At 43.4% G+C, this 22,644-nt stretch overlaps 1 protein-coding gene across 1 annotated transcript in view; it reads left to right on the top strand.

Annotated features, from left to right (window-relative positions):
• Window positions 1–22,644, top strand: part of LVRN (laeverin) — a 172,716-nt gene that overhangs the window by 71,463 nt on the left and 78,609 nt on the right. Inside the window, exons 4-6 of the mRNA XM_075854817.1 lie at window positions 9,685–9,811; window positions 13,675–13,829; window positions 15,132–15,245. Of these exons, the coding sequence (XP_075710932.1) occupies window positions 9,685–9,811; window positions 13,675–13,829; window positions 15,132–15,245 (396 nt within the window). The remainder of the gene's footprint in view (window positions 1–9,684; window positions 9,812–13,674; window positions 13,830–15,131; window positions 15,246–22,644) is intronic.

Genomic DNA, 22,644 nt, shown 5'->3' with positions numbered 1-22,644 from the left:
GCACAGCAAACAAAGTTGCCCACTCCAGACCAGCCGGTCTGCTCCAACCACTGCCTGTGCCCGATGCTTCCTGGTGACATATTGCAATGGACTTTGTCACAGATTTGCCTCTCTGCAGGATGGAGTGTGGTCTGGGTGGTGGTGGATCGATTTTCTAAAATGGCAAATTTTGTTTGAGACAGCACTGATAAACCGTAATATACTGAGTGTATACATTTCTTGTCTCTTTGTGCAATATCTATTGCCATTTCATGTGATACTCTGTGTTATTCGCTGCTATTTTTTTGTACTGTACTGGTGTGATAAGCTGCTCTGTATGTTGTAGTCCCCACACCACCATGTTGTTTTAAACTTGTTTGTCATTTTTTTAGGTCGTGCTTGCCATTGTTTTTACTATTTGTGATTAAATATAATAAAAATATTTTTGCATGGTACCTATGGTGTACTCATATGTTATTACAGTACTTATATGGTAGTATCTATATATATATTTATGGGGATTGTGTTCCCCTGAATGGTCTGCCTTCTGCTGCTCGACTGGCTGACCTCTTCGTTCAACACATCTTCCGTCTGCACAGCTTGCCTCTGCATATTGAGGGGTCCAGTTCACCTCGAAGTTCTGGAGAGCACTCTGCGGCCTCCTCAGTGTAAAGTTGGACTTCTCCTCGGCTTATCATCCTCAGTCCAATGGACAAGTTGAAAGGGTTAACCAAATTATGGAGAACTATCTGCGGCACTTTGTCTCCAGACGTGATGATGACTGGATACAGCTGCTCCCGTGGACTGAGTTCTCCTATACTAGTGAGTCCACCACCTCCAGTCCGTTCTTCATCATCTACAGCCAACATCCTTGTATACCTCTTCCTTTCGCTACTATGTCCGAAGGTGCCTGCATCTGACTCTACCTTGAGGGACTTTCTGCAGATTTGGCAACAGACACGATCTTCTATTCTGCTGGCGGTGGACCGCATGAAGAGAAAGGCAGACACTAGAAGACGAGAACCTCCCCAGTTTCTTCCAGGTACGAAGGTTTGGCTGTCTTCCAGGAATATCCGGCTGAGGGTGCCGTCTTGCAAGTTTGCTCCCAGGTTCCTCGGACCCTTCGAGATTCTGCTACAAATCAATCCTGTGTCGTACAAGCTTCGGCTGCCTCCTACCTTCAAGATCCCTAATTCTTTCCATGTCTCCTTGCTGAAGCCCGTGGTCCTGAACCGCTATTCCAGAACTCCCTCCTGGTGGTTCGTCTGGGACTTTCGAAGTGATGGAGATCCTGGCCACCAATAAAGTGGGAGGAAGGATGTTTTATTTGGTGGATTGGAGGGGATTTGGTCCAGAGGAGAGGTCTTGGGAGCCAGAGGAGAACATCAATGCCCCTGTCCTCATTAAAAGATTTCTCTCCCGCTATGGTCCCAAGATGAGGGGGCATAAGAGGGGGGATACTGTGACGTCTATGGCCGAGGGCCATCGCTCAGACTTACCCTCTGACGGCCCCGGCCATGGACATCTGTCTTCTTGGCGACATCTCCCTCCAGGGAGACGCCGGCACTCACTTCCGGGTCCTGGGACTGTTTCCCACAGGGCGCCCGCACGTTCATGGCCTTAAAGTGCCAGTACGCGTCCAGCTGTCATCACTCAATAATTTGCCCAGAGTGTTACTGGACTATAAAAAGGGCTCTGCCCACTTGATCCTTGCCTAAGCGTTGTTGTCTACCTTAAGTTTGTCTTGCAAATGGTCTCCCAGTGTTTTCCAGTTTCCAGTGTTGCCCATTCCTGCTGCCTGTACCCAGTATCCCATGCTATCGTATCTACAGAGAGAGGCAAGTCGTGTGTTCCGCTGTATCTACTGTGCCAGATACAGTGATAGTCAAGTCATGTCTTCCGCTGTATCTATTACCCTTCTACAGTGAAAGTCAAGTTGTGTCTCCGCTACTCTCTGCATTGCCTCAGGTACCCATTCTGGACTATAGACATTGTTTTGTACCTAGTTGGCCAGCTGATAACCCGCTACGCGGTACGGCCCAGTGGGTCCACACCCCTCGTCGTGACAGTTGTCTTCCTAAGCTGGGTAAAGAAATATTCCATCAGTTGTGTTAGGCTCATGCATAAAGGAACTGGCCGGATATTGTTCATATACAGTTAGGTCCAGAATTATTTGGACAGTGACACAAGTTTTGGCATTTTAGCTGTTTCTCAAACCATATTGAATATACAGTTATTTAATCAATATGGGCTTAAAGCGCAGACTCTCAGCTTTAGTTTGAGGGTATTCACATCCTAATTTTAGGAAGGGTTTAGGAATTACATCTCTTTAATATCTAGCTGCCTCTTTTTCCAGGGACCAAAGGTAATTGCACAATTATCTCAAAAGCTATTTGATGGGCTGCATGGGCTTTTCCCTCATAAATCCATCATCAATTAAGCAGGTAAAAGGTCTGGCGTTGATTCCAGGTGTGGCATTTGCATTTGGAAGCTGTTGCTGTGAACCCACAAAAAGAGGTCAAAGGAGCTCTCAATGCATTTGAAACAGACCATTGTTAGGCTGAAAAAAAAAGAAGAAATCCATCAGAGACATAGCACAAATGGAGTGGCCAAATCAACAGTTTGGTACATTCTTGAAAAAAAAGAAAAAGAGCGTACTGGTGATCTTGCGATCAGTGGTGGATGATCGCAGAATCCTTTCCTTGGGGCAGGGTTCACCACAAGGTGCAAACCATTAATCAGCCTCCAAAATAGAAAGGCCAGATTAAACTTTGCTAAACAACATCTAAAGAAGCTAGCCCAGTTCTGGAACAGCATTCTTTGGACAGATGAAACTAAGATTTACTTGTAACAGAATGATGGGAGGAAGAAAGTATGGAGAAGGCTTGGAACGGCTCATAATCCAAAGCACACCACATCCTCTGTAAAACATGGTGGAGGCAGTGTGATGGCATGGCCATGCATGGCTGCCAAAGGCACTGGGTCACTAGTGTTTATTGATGATGTGACTGAAGACAGAAGCAGCCGGAAGAATTCCGAAGTGTTCAGGGATATACTTTCTGCTCAGATTCAACCAAATGCAGCAAGGTTGATTGGACGTCGCTTTACAGTACAGATGGACAATGACCCAAAACATACTGCGAAAGAAAACGCAGGAGTTTTTTAAGGCAAAGAAGTGGAATATTCTGCAATGGCCAAGTCAATCACCAGATCTCAACCCGATCGAGCATGCATTTCACTTATTAAGACAAAATTTAAGGCAGAAAGACCCACAAACAAGCAACAAATCTAGACAGCTGCAGTAAAGGCCTGGCAAAGCATCAAAAAGGAGAAAATCCAGCATTTGGGTTCCATAGTTCAAACAGTCATTGCCTGCAAAGGATTCTCTACAAAGTATTAAAAAAACCATTTTATTTCTGGTCATGTTAATTTGTCCAATTACTTTTGAGCCCCTGAAATGAGGAGGCTGTGTAGAAAAATGGTTGCAATCCCTAAACGTTTCACAGAATATTTTTGTTTAACCCCTTGAATTAAACCTGAAAGTCTACACTTCCATTGCATCTCAGTTGTTTCATTTCAAATCCAATGTGGTGGTACACAGAGCCCAAATCATGAAGATTGTGTCACTGTCCAAATAATTCTGGACCTAACTGTACATTAAAACATAGCCTTAAAAAAAGGTCTGTGTCCAGTTAAGTGCTGTAGTCATCCGTACCAATCACTAGGGCAAAAATGAATACACGTTATGTTGTATGCGCTCTTCACAATGACTGGCAGGAAAGGACTGCTTGGCCCACTAACATTTTTCAGTGGATCATCCCATTGATTTCTCTCAGCCAATTAGCGAGAAGGATGCAGTGTTTTACATACAGCATGTACTTTGTGTTGACCGTACTCCCCTAATTGGGGGGTTCTGGGGGCCACCTATTATGTGCTATTGTACTAGCTATCATACCAATATTAGGCCATCCTAGATTTTCTAATATAGGGAGGTCTGTCTAGTGACAGGGCCTCCTTGAAGGCCCAACTCAAAATCGAAACATTCAAGTAAAACACAACTCTGCTTCTCATTTCAAATTATACTCACAGACAGGGCCGGCCCCAGGTTTTAGTGGGCCCCTTTGCAGTGAAACTCACGCGGTAGTAAAACGGCAGAAACTACAGACACTAAATATGAACACATTTTATTCGGACACATTGTGTTTTTGTGTCACTACATTCCAAGAGCCATTTTGTTTTTTAATTTTTAAATCAATGTAACTGTATGTGGGCTTGTTTTTTGTTGTTTTTTGCGGGACAAGGGATATTTTTCATATAACCATTTTGGTTTAGATCTTTATTCATTTTAATTTTTCTGGGGTACAAGGGGGATGGAATAAAAGCAATTATGATATTTTTTAGCACTTTTCTTTTTATGTAATTTACCGTGGTGTTAAAATAGCGTGTTAACTCCCTCTGTTTAACCACCTAAATGCCACAGTGGCTATTGACCGCAACATCTAAGGACCTATTCACTCGACAGTGTTCCATCTGTGAAACATGGTCCATGTGTCGGCCGTATTTCCTAGACTGACCACGGCTGTGTAAATTAAACTCACTGCATCATAGTGAGTTATGATGCAGCGGTCATGTGAATAGGCCCTAAGGTGTGAAACGGCCGGGATCGGAGTAATCGCTGGGCAATGCAATGGTTAAAATCAGTGGGTGAAAACCACAAGAACAATTGGCGTACTGGGGTTTAAAACCCGTAGTGTAGGTCACTTTGTGCTACAAGTTTGACGCAGCACGTGGATGAGATTTGTTAAAATCTCATGAGCTATGGTACTTTCTGTAGATCGCAGTGGGTTAGTCGCTGGTAATTTCGCAGCAGCTAGCCTGCTGCGATTACTGCCCATGTGGCCCCAGCCTTATTTGGGATTTGGGAAGTCATTTTTTGAGACGGCAGGCTCAGTTGCTCCTGTATGGAGCATGCCCACTGACAGTACACACACAAAGGGAAATAATACACATAATAATAATATGCAAGACAGTATCATATATGCACATATCACTTTCTTACTTGACTGCACAGCACTATTAATGCCCAACAGTGTCCCCCACATAGAATAATGCCCCATAGTACTCCCACACAATATAATGTCCCATAGTCACCCAGCACATAGTATAATGCCCCCATAGCTGCGCCACACAGTATAATGCCACTACAGTGCCTCCCCACACTGTGTAATGCTCCCATAGCTGCCACACACAGTACACCACGTTCCAAATTATTATGCAAATTTTATTTTTCGCTGACTTTCCTAAATAGTCGATGCAAATGACAGTCAGTATAATCTTCAAGCCATCAACCGTTGGAGTATAATGCGAATTTTATTGAACAAATCTCCTAATGATAACAGATTTTTTTTTAGAAGTAAAAAACTCAAAATGCACTGTTTCAAATTATTATGCACAACAGAGATCAAAACATTTTAAAGGTTGTAAAGAGATCTAAAATGGTAATTTGTTGAATTTGCAGCAACAGGAGGTCATATTTACAGAAATAAAAAGCTCTTTCAATCAAAAAAAATGTAGCAGGCCAAGTTACATGTTAACATAGGACCCCTTCTTTGATATCACCTTCACAATTCTTGCATCCATTGAATTTGTGAGTATTTGGACAGTTTCTGCTTGAATATCTTTGCAGGATGTCAGAATAGCCTTCCAGAGCTTCTGTTTTGATGTGAACTGCCTCTCACCCTCATAGATATTTTGCTTGAGGATGCTCCAAAGGTTCTCAATAGGGTTGAGGTCAGGGGAACATGGGGGCCACACCATGAGTTTCTCTCCTTTTATGCCCATAGCAGTCAATGACACAGAGGTATTCTTTGCAGCATGAGATGGTGAATTGTCATGCATGAAGATAATTTTGCTACGGATGGCACGGTTCTTTTTGTACCACAGAAGAAAGTGGTCAGTCATAAACTCTACGTACTTTGCAGAGGTCATTTTCACACCGTCAGGGACCCTAAAGGGGCCTACCAGCTCTCTCCACATGATTCCAGCCCAAAACATGACTCCACCTCCTTGCTGACGTCGCAGCCTTGTTGGGACATGGTGGCCATTCACCAACCATCTACTACTCCATCCATCTGGACCATCCAGGGTTGCACGGCACTCATCAGTAAACAACACTGTTTGAAAATTAGTCTTCATGTATTTCTGAGCCCACTGCAACCGTTTCTGCTTGTGAGCATTGTTTAGGGGTGGCCGAATAATAGCTTTATGCACACTTGCAAACGTCTGGAGGATCCTACACCTTGAGGTTCGCGGGACTCCAGAAGCACCAGCGGCTTCAAATACCTGTTTGCTGCTTTGCAATGGCATTTTAGCAGCTGCTCTCCTAATCCTATTAATTTGTCTGCCAGAAACCTTCCTCATTATGCCTTTATCTCAACGAACCCGTCTGTGCTCTGAATCAGCCACAAATCTTTTCACAGTACGATGATCATGCTTAAGTTTTCTTAAAATATCCAATGTTTTCATACCTTGCCCAAGGTATTGCACTATTTCACGCTTTTCGGCAGCAGGGAGATCCTTTTTCTTTCCCATATTGCTTGAAACCTGTGGCCTGCTTAATAACGTGGAACGTCCTTCTTAAGTAGTTTTCCTTTGATTGGGCACACCTGGAAAACTAATTATCACAGGTGTCTGAGATTGATTACAATTATCCAAAGAGCCCTAAGGGTATGTGCACACACACTAATTACGTCCGTAATTGACGGACGTATTTCGGCCGCAAGTAGTGGACCGAACACAGTGCAGGGAGCCGGGCTCCTAGCATCATACTTATGTATGATGCTAGGAGTCCCTGCCTCTCCGTGGAACTACTGTCCCGTACTGAAAACATGATTACAGTATGGGACAGTTGTCCTGCAGCGAGGCAGGGACTCCTAGCATCGTATATAACTATGATGCTAGGAGCCCGGCTCCCTGCACTGTGTTCGGTCCGGGACTTGCGGCTGAAATACGTCCGTCAATCACGGACTTAATTAGTGTGTGTGCACATACCCTAAGACACAATACCATCCATGAGTTTAATTGAAAAACTAATAATTAAATGTTTATGACACTTAAATCCAACGTGCATATTAATTTGGAACACGGTGTATAATGCCCCCATAGTGTCTCCACACACAGTATGTTGCCCCCGCACAGTTTAATGCCCCATAGTGTGTCCCCACAAAGTATAAAGCCCCCATAGCTCTCCACACACAGTATAATGCCTTCATAGCTACCTCCCACATAGTATAATGCCCCCATAGCTGCCACCGAGTGGACCCCCCAGGAACAGTGGGTGCTGACATCAACCCTGCTCACAGGAGTCCAGGAAGCTGAGATCTATGCTGTTGTTTAAACTCTGAATGGTTCATTAGCTGTTTCTGTACCTATAGCACAGTCATAACAAAAAAATAATTGTTGTACTGTTCTGTTTAACCACTTAACAACGAGTGACAGATAGATCCGTCACTCTTAACTCGTGGGTAATGCCACTGTACCCACAAGATAAGCGGCAGTAGCATGGCTGCTATCCACAGTCAGGCTCCTGCCGCAACTGCCAAAATTGAAGAGAACTCTGATTGCGGCAGTTTAATCCCTTAAATGCCGCAGTCAATAGCGACTGAGGCATCTAAGATGTTTGATAGAGGGAGGGTGCTCCCTGTTACCCCATCGGCCCCCCCCAGGTTTTCCATCAGTAACTGCCCCTTATTCCATGCTAGAGGTGTGGCCTAATAGGTTGCCTGTCAGTTTTCAACTGACAGACATTAATGCTTTGTAACACTAAGGGTATGTGCACACAACCTCTTTTCAGACGTAATGGAGGCGTTTTACGCCTCGAGTTACGCCTGAAAAGACGGCTCCAATACGTCGGCAAACATCTGCCTATTGCTTGCAATGGGTCTTACGATGTTCTGTGCAGACGAGCTGTCATTTTACATGTCGCTGTCAAAAGACGGCTCGTAAAATTACGCCCACGGCAAAGAAGTGCAGGACACTTTTTGGGACGTTTTTGGAGCCGTTTTCTCATAGACTCTATTTAAAACAGCTCCAAAAACGGCCGTAAAAAACGCAGCGAAAACCCCGCGAAAAACGTGCGTTGCTCAAAAAACGTCTGAAAATCAGGAGCTGTAAAACAGCTCCGTATTTTCAGACGTATTTTGTTAATCGTGTGAACATACCCTAAGTATACCAAAGCATTATACAAGCGATCAAAAAATCACTGCTTTAAGTCCCCTGGTGGGACAAAAAAAAAGTTCAATAAAGTTTAATAAAAATTAAAAAGTACACCCCTTGTAATTAAATAAATTAAACCCTTTTTCATGAAAAATTACTAGATGTCTTTGAAAATGGATCACTGAGAAAAAAAGCTACATATTAGGTACCACCACAACCGCAACAAACCGTGGAACATACATAACTTATTAGTTATACTGCATGACGTAAAAAAAACATGCAAAAAAGATTGGCAGAATTGCTGTTCTTTTTGTTTTCCCCCTTACATTTTTTTATAAAAGTTAATTAATAAGTTATGTGTATCCCAAAATGGTACCAATAAAAACTACAACTCATCCTGCAAAAAACGAGCCCTCATACGGCTACATCGAAAAAATTAAAAAGTTATGGATCTCAGAATGTGGCGAAAAAAATTACTTTTTTAACTAAAATACGTTTTTAGTTGTGCAAAAGTGCTAAAATGTTAAAAAAGTATCGCTGCATTCATACCGATCTGTAGAATAAAGTTAACATGTCATTTTTACCGCATGGTAAACATTCTAAAAAGAAAACAATGGCATAATTGCCGGTTTTGTTTTTTTTTTTGCATTTCCTTCCAAAAAAAAATCAATCAAAGGTAAATTAATAAATTATATGAACCCCAAAATGGTGACATTAAAAAATACAACTCATCCGGCAAAAAACAAGCCCCCATACAGCTACATCGAAGGAAAGATAAAAAAAAAAACGTTTTGGCTCTTGGGATCTGAGGATGAAAATATGAAAAAAATTGTTTGGTTATTAAGGCCCAAACAGGCCTGGTTGATAAGGGGTTAAAAGAACACTAGCATTTCAAACAACTTATGCTGATCTAAGGCCTCAAGCACACCTCAGTGATATTCTTCAGTGTGCTATCCATTATTTTAACGGATAGCACACTGACCATTCATTTCTATGGGCCCATGCACACTTCAGTTTTTTTTTTTGCAGATCCGTGGGTCCGTTCCACAAACTATAGAACAGGTCCTATTCCTGTCCGTTTTTGCAGATCAGTCTTGGCCATTTTATTCATTGGTCCGTTAAAACTATGGACCGCACAAGGAAGCCATCCGTGTGTGGTCCATGTTTTGCTGATCCGTGATTTGTGGCCGTAAAGGTCCACGGATTTGTGCTCGAGGCCTAATAGTATACCTGATAAAGATCAACTTTGTAATTTCGTTACTGTTAAATTGTAGTTGTTTTATCCATGCAAATTCTGTGTGAAATTGATGCCACTAGATGTCTCCTGTATTTTCTTTTTTTTTTCAATGGTGTTCGTTCTCATTTTTTCCAATCACTTTCTTATCAATTAATTGGATATTTAAATTATTATTGCTTTCTTATGTTTGTGGAACAACTTGGAGCTTTTTTTTTTTACTGTGACTTAAAGATTTTCTTCTCGTGCTGTCTTAGATACGCGTTTGGGCACGTAAGGAAGTAATAAAGAATGGATATGCAAACTTTGCTTTGGATATTGTGGGACCAATTCTTTCTTATATGGAAGATCTATTAAATGTTACATATCCTTTACAAAAAACAGGTGAGCAATGTTTTGGCTTTCTTATATACACAATACAGTGGTCCATGATGGATGACCGTTGTATGTTGAAAATATTGTAACTTTAGGCCATAAATATATGGAAAACTAGTAATTGGCCCTGAAGGCCCCAAAATGTCAACCAAAAATAAGAAAAAAAGAAGATTAAAGGGGTTTTCCAGCTTCTGATAATTGATGAACTATCCACTCGATAGGTCATCAGTACATGATCTGTGGGGGTCCAACACACGGACCCCGCACAGATCAGCTGGTCCAGTGCCTCTGTGCACCAGACGTACATGCCGGAAGCACTTCGCTCCGGGCACGGAATAGCGGCCGAGCTGCAGTATTGCAGCTCTGCTCCTATTCAAGTGAATAGGAGCGAACCTGCAGTTCTGCAGCACGGCCGCTATGCTATGTACGGAGCCAACTTCTTGCGGGCTCCGTACATAGCATTATGTGCCATAACATCTGGTGCCCGCAGGTCACCGGAGCGACTTATTGGTGGGGAGTCCGGGTATCGGACCCGCTCCAATGATCTACTGATGACCCAGCCTCATCATATAGAGCAGTACAGGACATGTACACTGGACACTGTACCATACCGTAGAGAGGTGTTAGGGTATGTTCACACGACAACGCCAAATACGTCTGAAAACGTCTGAAATACAGCTCCTGAATTTCAGACGCTTTTACAAGTGCACGCGTTTTTCGCTGCGTCTTTTACGGACGTAATTGGAGCTTGTTTTCATTGGAGTCAATGAAACGGCTCTAATTACGTCCTAAGAAGTGTCCTGCACTTCTTTGACGCGGCCGTAATTTTGCGCCGTCTTTTGACAGCGACCCGTAAAATGACAGCTCGTCTGCACAGAACATCGTAAGACCCATTGCAGGCAATGGGCAGATGTTTGCAGACGTATTGGAGCCGTCTTTTCAGGCGTAATTCGAGGCGTAAAACGCCTCGATTACGTCTGAAAAGAGGTCGTGTGCACATACCCTTACTAGACAGCCAATCAGTGCATGCACTTCAGGGTAACTAAACGTTTAATAAACTTCTGACATGTCATAGATTGGGGTCCGAACACTGAGACCTCCACCAATCGCTTAAATGAAGCAGCAGAATTGCTTGTGCGAGCGCTGCAACGCTTAATTTCTGTTCAGCTTTTTCCGGAAAGCCGATGTAGTGGAGTATGGGCTCAAAGACTTTCTATTGAGCCCATACACCGCTACACTGATTTCCGGAAAAAAAGCCAACAGAAACAAAGTGGCTGAGCGCTCACACGAACACTTCTGCCACTTAATTTTAGCAATTTGTGGGGGTCTCAGTGCTCGGACCCCCACCAACCAAAACTTCTGACATGTCACTATGACATGTCAGAAGTTTGTTGAATGTTTAGCTACACTTTCAGTATTACAGGGGTTTTACCAGTAAAATGCCCATGCCGATTGGAAGGCTCTTTCAGCCAATTACAAGCGCTGCAGATCTGAACTTTCAGTGGCATTGTATGTTGAACGTGGTTTCAAGTTACAGAGGCCCAGGAAATACCATTGTATGCTGAAAATATTGTAACGTGACGCCATTGTTATTTGAGGGACCACTGTGTATTATTAGATTAAATTAAATCATGCCCATTTCATACAAAACCAGAGTCCTTGCACTAGGCAACAGTCCTCTTGGCAGTGGCTAATTTACCAGATTGCTAGTCTGTTCAATATCTTCATTAGGTTTTTGAGCCGCTCTTCTTTTGTCTTTTCTCATTTTTCACCGTGTTTTTTGCAGGCTACTGTAAAAACGGATATGTAATATTATGCATTCTTAATAAAATATCATGAGGAGGTTCATTGCATTTCTGTACACTCCATAGAGGGACCAGCTACTTTGCCACCCAAGAAAAGATTTCCAAAATACACAGACTATTATCCCCATTTCACCAGGATAAGCCCCACATTCATTTAAAGAGGCTAAAGTATTTTTTTTAAACATGTATATTATAGAAACACTGCTACTGCCGAAGGATTTGTTCACATTTGCGTTCAGTCTTTCCATTGTTCTGCTCCAGCATAGGAGCAGAACAATAAAAAAAAACAGAGGCTCCTGATCCGTCGCAACAGAACCCGACGTTACCCATTGACTTTAATGCATTGTGTTGGTTTTCCGTGATAATGTCTGTCATTTTACTGGACAAAATAGCACAGAATGCTGCGCTATTTTGTCTGTAATTTTTGACCGGATCTGCGACGGAGGCACCTGACAGAGCATCTAACACAGAAGTGAATACAGCCTTACTTGGAGATGCTACAGTTCTATGAAAACCATTTAGTGTAATCAGTTCTCTGACAAAATAGAGTTTAGGACCATTAGTTGTACTGGCATGTCCTGAAATTGATAAACTCTTACTTTATTTTTAGACAACAAGCAGTCTACAACTTAATATACTTAGTGGCCCTCTATTTATTAGCACCTTTTTAAGATTTTTTTGGGTCATAGCAATATTTTGTACTGTTCGGCATTGCAATGCAGGTTGAAAAGCTGAGGTCTGATTTGGTTTGTTATTCAGTTTGTCTGTTAGGCCTGACTTACACGAGCGTGTGCGTTTTGCGCACGTAAAAAACGCGGCGTTTTGCGTGCGCAAAAGGCACATAACAGCTCCGTGTGTCATCAGCGTGATTTTCGCGCAGCCGCCATCATTATGACACTCCTGTTGGATGTTTGTAAACAAAAAAGCACGTGGTGCTTTTCTGTTTACATTCAGAGTTTGACAGCTGTTGCGCGAATCATGCAGTTTGCACGGAAGTGCTTCCGTGCGGCATGCGTGGTTTTCATGCACCCATTGACTTCAAAGGGTGCGTGATGCGCGAACAGCGCACAAAGATAGGACATGTCGTGAGTTTTTTTCAGCGGACTCACGCTAAGCAAAACTCACGGACTGTCTGCATGCCCCCATAGACTAATATAGGTGCGTGAAAAGCACGCGCATCGCACGCACGTATATCACGCTCGTGTAAACGAGGCCTTATATGAATGTTTCACGTCTTTTTGCCTGTACAAGTCTAACAAAACTTTGCTGAGCTCAATAGCCTTTTACCATCACAGATTGTGTTCAGTCCTTATTATTTGTCTTCAGTTTCGCCCTCTGAAAACTTTAACAAGTGCTGCTCTCCAACAATATTCAAACAAATGCAGCGGTTTTGCTTAGGATAGCAGCCTCATCCGCTATCATCCCATGTTCACTGTTTGTGGGATCATGTTGTTTACCTATTATGTCATACTAAACACTGTAGTATTTGCTGCATGCCTTCTTCTACCTCCCAGTGATCTGATCCCAGCAATATCTGCAGAATAACCACTGTATATAACATGTATATAACATAACTGTTCAGAATAGATTAGCACTAGCAAGTGGATATGGTATTATTTTATATGGCACACAACAGAGAAGTTACCCTGTCTATTCACAGCTGGAATTCACAGTTCCCCTATCATGGTATATGGACGTCATAGGGCGGCTACCGCTCTGATGGACTCCAGCCATCCATGTATTACATGAACGGCCATTCATCTGAAGATACAGCAACTGTTGCGGAGGGATGTCTTGTTAGTTGCTGCTTCTCCCTTTCGCCTCTTATCTGAAAGGTATTGTTTCTGATTAGATAATTCCTTCAAAGTCAGTGACAGGATTCATATGCGTGGTGACTCTTTTTTTAACTTCTAGTAAGCTATAAACATCGTATGTTGGTTTTGCAGCTTATATAGTTTCTGGTCTCCATCCTTTAAACACCATATATTGTAAATTTCATACTACATCAAAGCATTTAAATAAAGTATAGCTCATGAAATAATGAAAATATACCTCCCTCTCTTTCAGATTTGGTAGCAATGCCCGACATTGGTGTTGCTGCAATGGAGAACTGGGGATTAATTACTTTTCAAGAAGCCTCCTTGATGTATGATCCCAAGCAGAAGTTCAGCAATTCTAAGGCTTTCACATGCCTGATTGTTGCTCATGAGATAGGACACCAGGCATGTGGTAAAAGTCCCAAATCTTTCTTCATTTCTTTTTTACTTCTTAACATCTAGAATGGATGGTGATTACATAAAATTCAGGTTATAACCTAATATTACTTTTTAACTAAAATCGTAATTCTCTTTTTTGAAAAAAAAAAAAAAAAAGCGTCTTATGCCCTTTATTTATTGAAACTTTGGATGTAGTTCAAAGGGGTTTTCTCACCATAGTTTGTGCATGCTATTACTTTCTGATTGGTGGGGTATTGACTGTCGGAACACTCACCAATCTTGAGAATGACGGTTTTTCCCTGCACAGCGGTCCTCTCTGCAACCTGCTGACCGGAGAAATTTAGCACAGCCCCATGAACTTGAAAAGCTGCGGGGAATTGATATTCAGAGTTTGAAATCCCACCAATCAAAATATTATGGCATATGCTTATCAATATATTTATAAGACTAAAAGAGCACCTCCATGTTGCAGAGTATACAATGTCCTAAATAAAGCAATCTACAGTCTGTGACAAGCAACCAGGAATTTAAAGTTCTAGAACTGCCTTGTTCTATTTTTGGACAGCCCCCGCTTCTAGCAAGTGTGACAATATACTACAGAATTATTGTACTATCTTATGTTTGGTAAATATACACTAAAGATTGTCTTTTAATGCAGCAACAAGTGTAAGTTTCAGGAGTTGTCCAGTTTATACAACTGCCTTTCATATAACATGGGTAACTGGTATCTGAATACCTTTTTCCTAGCAGTGACTTTGAATTGGATGTGTATAGTCCAATCAGGGAACCCCTCGATCAGCTTAATATGCCTTTATAGTGCATTGGTGAATAAGTTGAGTAAAGCCAATAACTAATTTAGTAAAAATGAAACTTCTGGTTTTAGTACTGCCAAATATAGGAATGTTTGCACATACAAATGTGTTTAATGGCAGTAAATATAATGTACGTCTTGTAAAAGTCTTAGATTCCCACCTTACATATGCTCTAGTTCTTCCCACTCTAGCTAGTCACACAAACATTACAGTACATGCACAATGGCCAAGCATAATAGCCGAATTGTGGTCACATCGTTTCCTACTCAAAAACGTGATTTCAGTTTGCAAGAAATTCTGCACTTTATGCTGATGAGTGTTCATCCTAAGCAACCAGGAAAAGAGGTGGACACATACCGTACCATTTGTTCAGTTTGGTATAGGAAAGGATGACATCATTTTGGGAAGAGAGTAAATAGTTTTTAATACACTATTAGTAATAATCAAGTTATTGATCACACAAGCAATTGTCATTTTATATTTCTTTCTTTTCTAGTGGTTTGGAAATCTTGTTACCATGAAGTGGTGGAATGACATATGGCTGAATGAAGGATTTGCCTCTTACTTTGAATACATAGGTGCCAGTTTTATTGACCCCAAATTGAAATTGGTAGGCATCATACATTCAACTCAATGAGAGTGTACTTAGAATATAGTAGGCATCTGTCGCTCTCTCACATGTATCAATGATATACAGCATTCCTTTTTAATTTATTTTGGCATTTCAGGTTCCATACATAATATCATGTAAGGTTATTAGAGTTTTTTTTATGATGTAATTGTATTTTACATTAATCTCTTTCATTGAATTGGGTTATTTTTAGCTTCTCATATAGTTACTTTTTGGTACAGGACACAATACTATGAACAGCTGTGTCAAATACCATGCAATATGTGTATGCAAATAGGGTATTTTCCAAAAAACTTGATGAAGTGCCCTGTCTTATTAGCTATGACAGTTTCTTTTCTTTCTTTTTTATTCAGGTTTTCATAATGTTACAATGAACATAAAGAGGAAAACTGGACATGTCAGACATAAGCGAATACAGTGGGATAGATGTATCAAAACTGGGGCAAAGGAAAAGTGGAGTATTTGCCATTAGTAACCAATCAGGTTGCTTCTGATATTTTCTAAAGGGCCGCTGATAAATAAGAGCTGAGATCTGATTAGTTACTGTGGACAACTTCTCCACTTTTTCTTTGCATCAGTATTGATTAATCTCTCCCAATGTACACTGTCATCGTTTTCCCCCCAAAAAAGGAAAGAAAAGGGCGTAAGCTTATACAATAACAGCAGATACTAGCAAAAATATTGGGGAATATTTTGTTTCTTCATAGTATAACATAAAAAGACAGTTATCCACTATTTAATATTAAATGTATGTTCCCAGAGGATGAGTGTTGACCTTATCTCAAAGATCATGTAATATTTCAAAGAGATGAAATATCTAAAGAATTTCCATGGTTGCCAGGTTAAAAGAAAAATATGTTTGCACTAGCAAATGGAAGGATGGGTGGGGTTTTCCCTACGCCAAAGGGAAAAGGGAAAGAAAGGCTACTTCTGGTGATAGGAGGGGTTGGTCTTGGAAATGGAGTTACCATTTACCAGTTACCATTTCTGTCCACCAAGGCCTAATTTTATTACGTGTCTACCAGATTCCGCTAGGCTCTTCTAACATGTATTAATGTTATTTGTAATGTATAAGGCAGTTTTGTCTGGAGTTATATACTACCTAGTTAATATTTTATAGCTATTCTCCTCAATTCTCACATATGTAGAAATTTTATATGGAGCATTGAGTAATATAGTCAATCCTTTAATTGTAAAGACTTTCCGCAAAACGTTCTCCCACAACCTAACAAAGGAAAGTGAGTGCATGAGGTACGGAATGTTGTTAGTAGATTTGTAATATTGTTTTTTCTGGATAAGAGTTGAGAGAGAGTACTTCTTCAAACCATCTAAGAGAGCGTAGGAAGATTGCTAATTTGCTAATATTTATTAGGACGTTCAAAGAAAGGTAAGATTTTTGAGGGGTATTTTGAGCTCTTGAGCAATATTTGTAGAGCTTATCAAGCAGTTGTGTTCATCAAAGAGTTTTGATATAGGAAATGTAGAGGATCTGTAATGATGGGGGTAGGGAAACAGACAAGTGAGCACTAATCTACACGCCACTCAGTCCCTGCCTACTTGCAACGACCCGCCCTAGGCGACGGGGTACAACTGGGCGACGGTCCCTACGCTCAATAATTGCACGACAGACAAACAGACAAGGGTACACAGAATCTAAGGGAAATGGGGCAGTTGCCCACGGCAACACCGTGAGCAACAAGAGTGGTGAACGAGCCGAGTCAAACCAGGAGTGTACGAGGTACCAAACGCAGAGCAGGAGAGTAGTGAACAAGTCGAGTCAAACCAGGAGTGTACGAGGTACCAAACGCAGAGCAGGAGAGTAGTCAGTAAGCCAGGGTCAATATGAAGCAGGGTCAAATAGTTCAGAAGCTGCAGCAGGGCCAGGAAAACAAACGAGAAGAATCACAAGCAAGGAGAAACAGGAAAGGCAGGTATAAATAGACAGAGGGCGGAAGCTAGCTCCGTCTGGCCAGGCTGTGATAGGCTCTCCCACTCCTAAGCCTGCCATCCTGAGTGGTGGAAGATGGAGTCAGTCTCACAGACATAGAAGCAGGTGCAGACTGATTACCTATGGGCGTTGACACAGAAGCTGTGCCTGGCAGATCCTTTACAGTACCCCCGCTTTTATGAGGGGCCACCGGACCCTTTCTAGGTGGACCTGGTTTATTGGGGAAACGAAGGTGGAACCTCCTGACCAATACCCCAGCGTGAACATCCCGGGCGGGTACCCAAGTCCTCTCCTCAGGCCCGTATCCTCTCCAATGGACCAGGTACTGGAGGGAGCCTTGGACCATCTTGCTGTCCACAATCTTGGCCACCTCGAATTCCACCCCCTCAGGGGTGAGAACGGGGACAGGAGGTTTCCTCGAGGGAGCCAAGGACGGGGAGCAGCGTTTAAGGAGGGAGGCATGAAACACGTCGTGTACTCGAAAAGATGGGGGCAACTCCAGTCGGAAGGAGACAGGATTGAGGACTTCAATGACCTTGTACGGCCCTATAAACCAGGGAGCAAACTTCTTGGACGGGACTTTAAGGCGCAAGTTCTTTGACGATAGCCAGACCAGATCCCCGACCATAAACAAGGGGTTAGTCTTCTATCTGCCTGAGTTTTTTGTATGCTCTGGGACGCCTCTAGGTTCTTCTGAACTTGGGCCCAATCTGTGCACAGTTCCCGATGAACGACCTCTACCTCGGGATTGTTGGAACTACCAGGTGAAACGGAGGAGAACCGTGGATTAAACCCAAAATTACGGAAAAAGGGGGAGACCCCTGACGAATTACTGACCTGGTTATTAAGGGAAAATTCGGCGAGGGGAATGAATGAGACCCAATCATATTGACAGTCAGAGATAAAACACCTTAAATACTGTTCTAGAGACTGATTAGTCCTCTCAGTTTGGCCATTAGTTTCAGGATGGAAGGCAGAGGAGAAGGACAGATCAATCTCCAACTTTTTACAGAAGGCTCTCCAAAACAATGAAACAAATTGTACCCCTCTGTCAGAAACAATATTGACAGGGACCCCATGGAGACGCAGGATGTGTTTGACAAACAGGGTAGCTAACGTCTTAGCATTGGGTAGTTTCTTGAGGGGCACAAAGTGGCACATCTTACTGAAGCGGTCTACTACAACCCACACCACCGACTTGCCTTGAGATGGAGGCAAATCGGTGATAAAATCCATGGAGCTATGGGTCCAAGGTCTCTGGGGAATGGGCAAAGAACGTAGTAAGCCCGCTGGTCGGGACTTGGGAGTCTTGGACCTAGCACAAACCTCACAAGCGGCAACGTAGGCCTTAACGTCTTTAGGCAACCCAGGCCACCAATAGTTTCTGGCAATGAGGTGCTTGGTACCCAGGATGCCTGGATGACCAGATAGTGCGGAGTCATGATTTTCCCTAAATACCCTTAGCCGGAATTGCAGGGGAACAAACAGCTTGTTCTCAGGAAGGTTCCCGGGAGCTGAAACTTGATCAGCCGCAATTTCAGAGACTAAATCAGAATCAATAGAGGAAATGATTATACCTGGAGGCAAAATACAAGCAGGATCTTCCTCCGAAGGAGGGCTGGCCATGAAGCTACGCGACAGTGCATCAGCCTTAATATTTTTAGACCCAGCCCTATAGGTAACCAAAAAATTGAATCTGGTAAAAAATAACGCCCATCGAGCTTGTCTCGGGTTTAGCCTCCGGGCAGATTCTAGGAAAACCAGATTCTTGTGGTCGGTAAGGACCGTTACCTGGTGCCTAGCCTCCTCCAGGAAGTGGCGCCACTCTTCAAATGCCCATTTAATGGCTAAGAGTTTGCGGTTGCCAATATCATAGTTACTCTCAGTGGGCGAAAACTTCCTGGAGAAGTAGGCACAAGGACGGAGATGGGTGAGTGACCTGGTACCCTGGGACAAGACAGCCCCCTCTCCCACCTCGGACGCGTCAACCTCCACGATAAATGGCTCCATTTGGTTGGGCTGAACCAGCACCTGGGCCGAGATAAAGCACTTCTTAAGGACCTCAAAAGCCTGGACAGCCTCAGGAGGCCAGTGGAGGAGATCAGCACCTTTGCTAGTGAGGTCCGTAAGAGGCTTAGCGATGACCGAGAAGTTAGCAATAAATCTCCTGTAATAATTGGCGAACCCCAAGAAGCACTGTAACGCCTTCAGGGAGGCAGGTTGGACCCATTCCGCCACAGCCTGGACCTTGGCGGGGTCCATGCGGAATTCATGAGGAGTGAGGATTTGACCCAAAAATTGTATCTCCTGCACCCCAAACACACATTTTTCGGTCTTCGCAAACAGTTTGTTTTCCCGAAGGACCTGGAGCACCTTCCTGACATGCTCAATGTGGGAGGACCAGTCCTTGGAAAACACAAGTATGTCATCAAGGTACACTACCAAAAATACCCCCAGGTAATCTCTTAAAATCTAATTTATGAAATTCTGGAAGACCGCGGGAGCATTACACAACCCAAAGGGCATGACGAGGTATTCGAAATGACCTTCGGGCGTGTTAAACGCAGTCTTCCACTCATCCCCCTCTTTGATGCGGATAAGGTTATACGCCCCCCGTAGATCAAACTTAGAGAACCCTTGGGCCCCCTGAACCTGATTAAAGAGATCAGGAATCAGAGGAAGGGGATACTGGTTCCTTACAGTGACCTTATTCAAGTTACGGTAGTCAATGCATGGCCTAAGACCACAATCCTTCTTCCCTACGAAGAAGAAGCCATCACCTACCGGAGAAGTAGAGGGGCGAATGTAACCCTTGGCCAGGCATTCCTGGATATACTCTCTCATGGCTTCACGTTCGGGACAAGAGAGATTAAATATCCTACCCTTAGGGAGCTTAGCTCCTCGTACCAAATCGATAGCGCAATCGTATTATCTATGAGGAGGTAACACTTCGGAGGCCTCCTTAGAGAAAACATCAGCGAAGTCCTGAACAAACTCAGGTAGCGTGTTCACCTCCTCAGGGGGAGAAATAGAATTAACAGAAAAACATGACGTCAAGCATTCATTACCCCATTTGGTAAGATCCCCAGTATTCCAGTCAAACGTGGGATTATGCAACTGCAACCAGGGAAGGCCTAAAACCAAATCGGACGATAATCCCTGCATCAACAGTACAGAGCACTGCTCCAAATGCATGGAGCCAACAAGGAGTTCAAAAACAGGGGTATGCTGTGTAAAATAACCATTAGCAAGAGGAGTGGAGTCGATACCCACTACCGGGACAGGTTTAGGCAAATCAATCAAAGGCATAGCTAGAGACATAGCAAATTCCACAGACATGATATTAGCAGAAGACCCTGAATCCACGAAGGCACTGCCGGTAGCAGACCTACCACCAAAAGAGACCTGAAAGGGAAGCAAGATTTTATTACGTTTCATATTTATGGGAAATACCTGTGCGCCCAAGTGACCTCCCCGATGATCACTTAGGCGCGGAAATTTTCCGGCTGCTTATTCTTACGCCTAGGACAGGTGTTCACTTGATGCTTGTCATCTCCACAATAGAAGCAGAGACCATTCTTCCTGCGGAACTCTCTACGTTGTCGGGGGGACACGGAGGCCCCGAGTTGCATAGGTACCTCCGAGTCTTCCGTGGAAGAGCGAAGCAACGGAACCTCGGGAGGCATCATGGGGGAGTCAGAGGGGAAAACACAAAAACGTTCAAGTTGTCGTTCCCTGAGACATCGGTCAAGTCGTACCGCTAAAGCCATAACCTGGTCTAGAGAGTCAGAAGAGGGATAGCTAACTAGCAGGTCTTTCAGGACGTTCGACAAACCCAACCTAAACTGGCACCTTTAGGCAGGGTCATTCCACCGAGAAGCTACGCACCACTTCCTAAAGTCAGAACAATACTCCTCAACAGGTCTCTTACCCTGACGTAAGGTCACCAGCTGACTCTCGGCAAAGGCAGTCCTGTCAGTCTCGTCATAAATGAGTCCGAGAGCAGAAAAGAAAAGATCAACGCAGGAAAGTTCAGGGGCGTCAGGAGCCAAGGAGAAGGCCCATTCTTGGGGCCCTTCCTGGAGCGGGACATAATTACACCCACCCGCTGGCTCTCAGAACCTGAGGAGTGGGGCTTTAAGCGAAAATAGAGCCTACAACTCTCCCGAAAGGAGAGAAAAGTCTTCCGGTCCCCTGAGAACCGGTCAGGCAACTTGAGGTGGGGTTCAAGAGGTGAGGTGAGGGGCACTACCATGGTAGCATCAGGCTGGTTGACCCTCTGAGCCAGGGCCTGGACCTGTAGGGAGAGACCCTGCATTTGCTGAGTCAGGGTCTCAAGGGGGTCCATAATAGTGTGAGGGACCAGGGTAGACTAGGTATATGGGCTTGTGATTATGTAATGATGGGGGTAGGGAAACAGACAAGTGAGCCCTAATCTACCCGCCACTCAGTCCCTGCCTACTTGCAACGACCCGCCCTAGGCGACGGGGTACAACTGGGCGACGGTCCCTACGCTCAATAATTGCACGACAGACAAACAGACAAGGGTACACAGAAGCTAAGGGAAATGGGGCAGTTGCCCACGGCAACACCGTGAGCAACAAGAGAGGTGAACGAGCCGTGTCAAACCAGGAGTGTACGAGGTACCAAACGCAGAGCAGGAGAGTAGTGAACAAGTCGAGTCAAACCAGGAGTGTACGAGGTACCAAACGTAGAGCAGGAGAGTAGTCAGTAAGCCAGGGTCAATATGAAGCAGGGTCAAATAGTTCAGAAGCTGCAGCAGGGCCAGGAAACCAAATGAGGAGAATCAAGCAAGGAGGAACAGGAAAGGCAGGTATAAATAGACAGAGGGCGGAAGCTAGCTCAGTCTGGCCAGGCTGTGATAGGCTCTCCCACTCCTAAACCTGCCATCCTGAGTGGTGGAAGATGGAGTCAGTCTCACAGACATAGAAGCAGGTGCAGACTGATTACCTATGGGCGTTGACACAGAAGCTGTGCCTGGCAGATCCTTTACAGGATCTGACTTGTCTAGGTCCTGAAGAGTGTCAGGGGCACATGATATAATGTGTCTAATTTGCTTTAGGGGGGAGATATTTCTGAGCGTCATATTTATCTGTGAATTAGCGCTATGTTGTTAAGGTAGATTTTGTTATAGCGCTAATAAAATTTAGTAAATAACTTGGGTCACATTGGTTAAAGACCAAGGCTTGTAATAAGATAATAGGCAGATCCTCCTCAATAGTCCCCAGGGCTTATTGGTCAGAGATTTATACTAATAGCTATGACATAGTTTCTAATATTTTTTTTTATAATAGAGGTGTTTGAGCTATATTTCAAACATTAGATCTACAGATATAGCAAGGGGGAATCTTATAATCTTATATAAGTCCTTCTAGCTGCAGCCAGTTTTAGATTTTTTTATTTTCGTTT

Source organism: Rhinoderma darwinii, chromosome 1 (assembly GCF_050947455.1).
Source record: "Rhinoderma darwinii isolate aRhiDar2 chromosome 1, aRhiDar2.hap1, whole genome shotgun sequence".
NCBI classification, from domain to species: Eukaryota; Metazoa; Chordata; class Amphibia; order Anura; family Rhinodermatidae; genus Rhinoderma; species Rhinoderma darwinii.
Note: the sequence above shows the minus strand (reverse complement) of the source record. Positions and strands in the feature narration are given on the sequence as shown.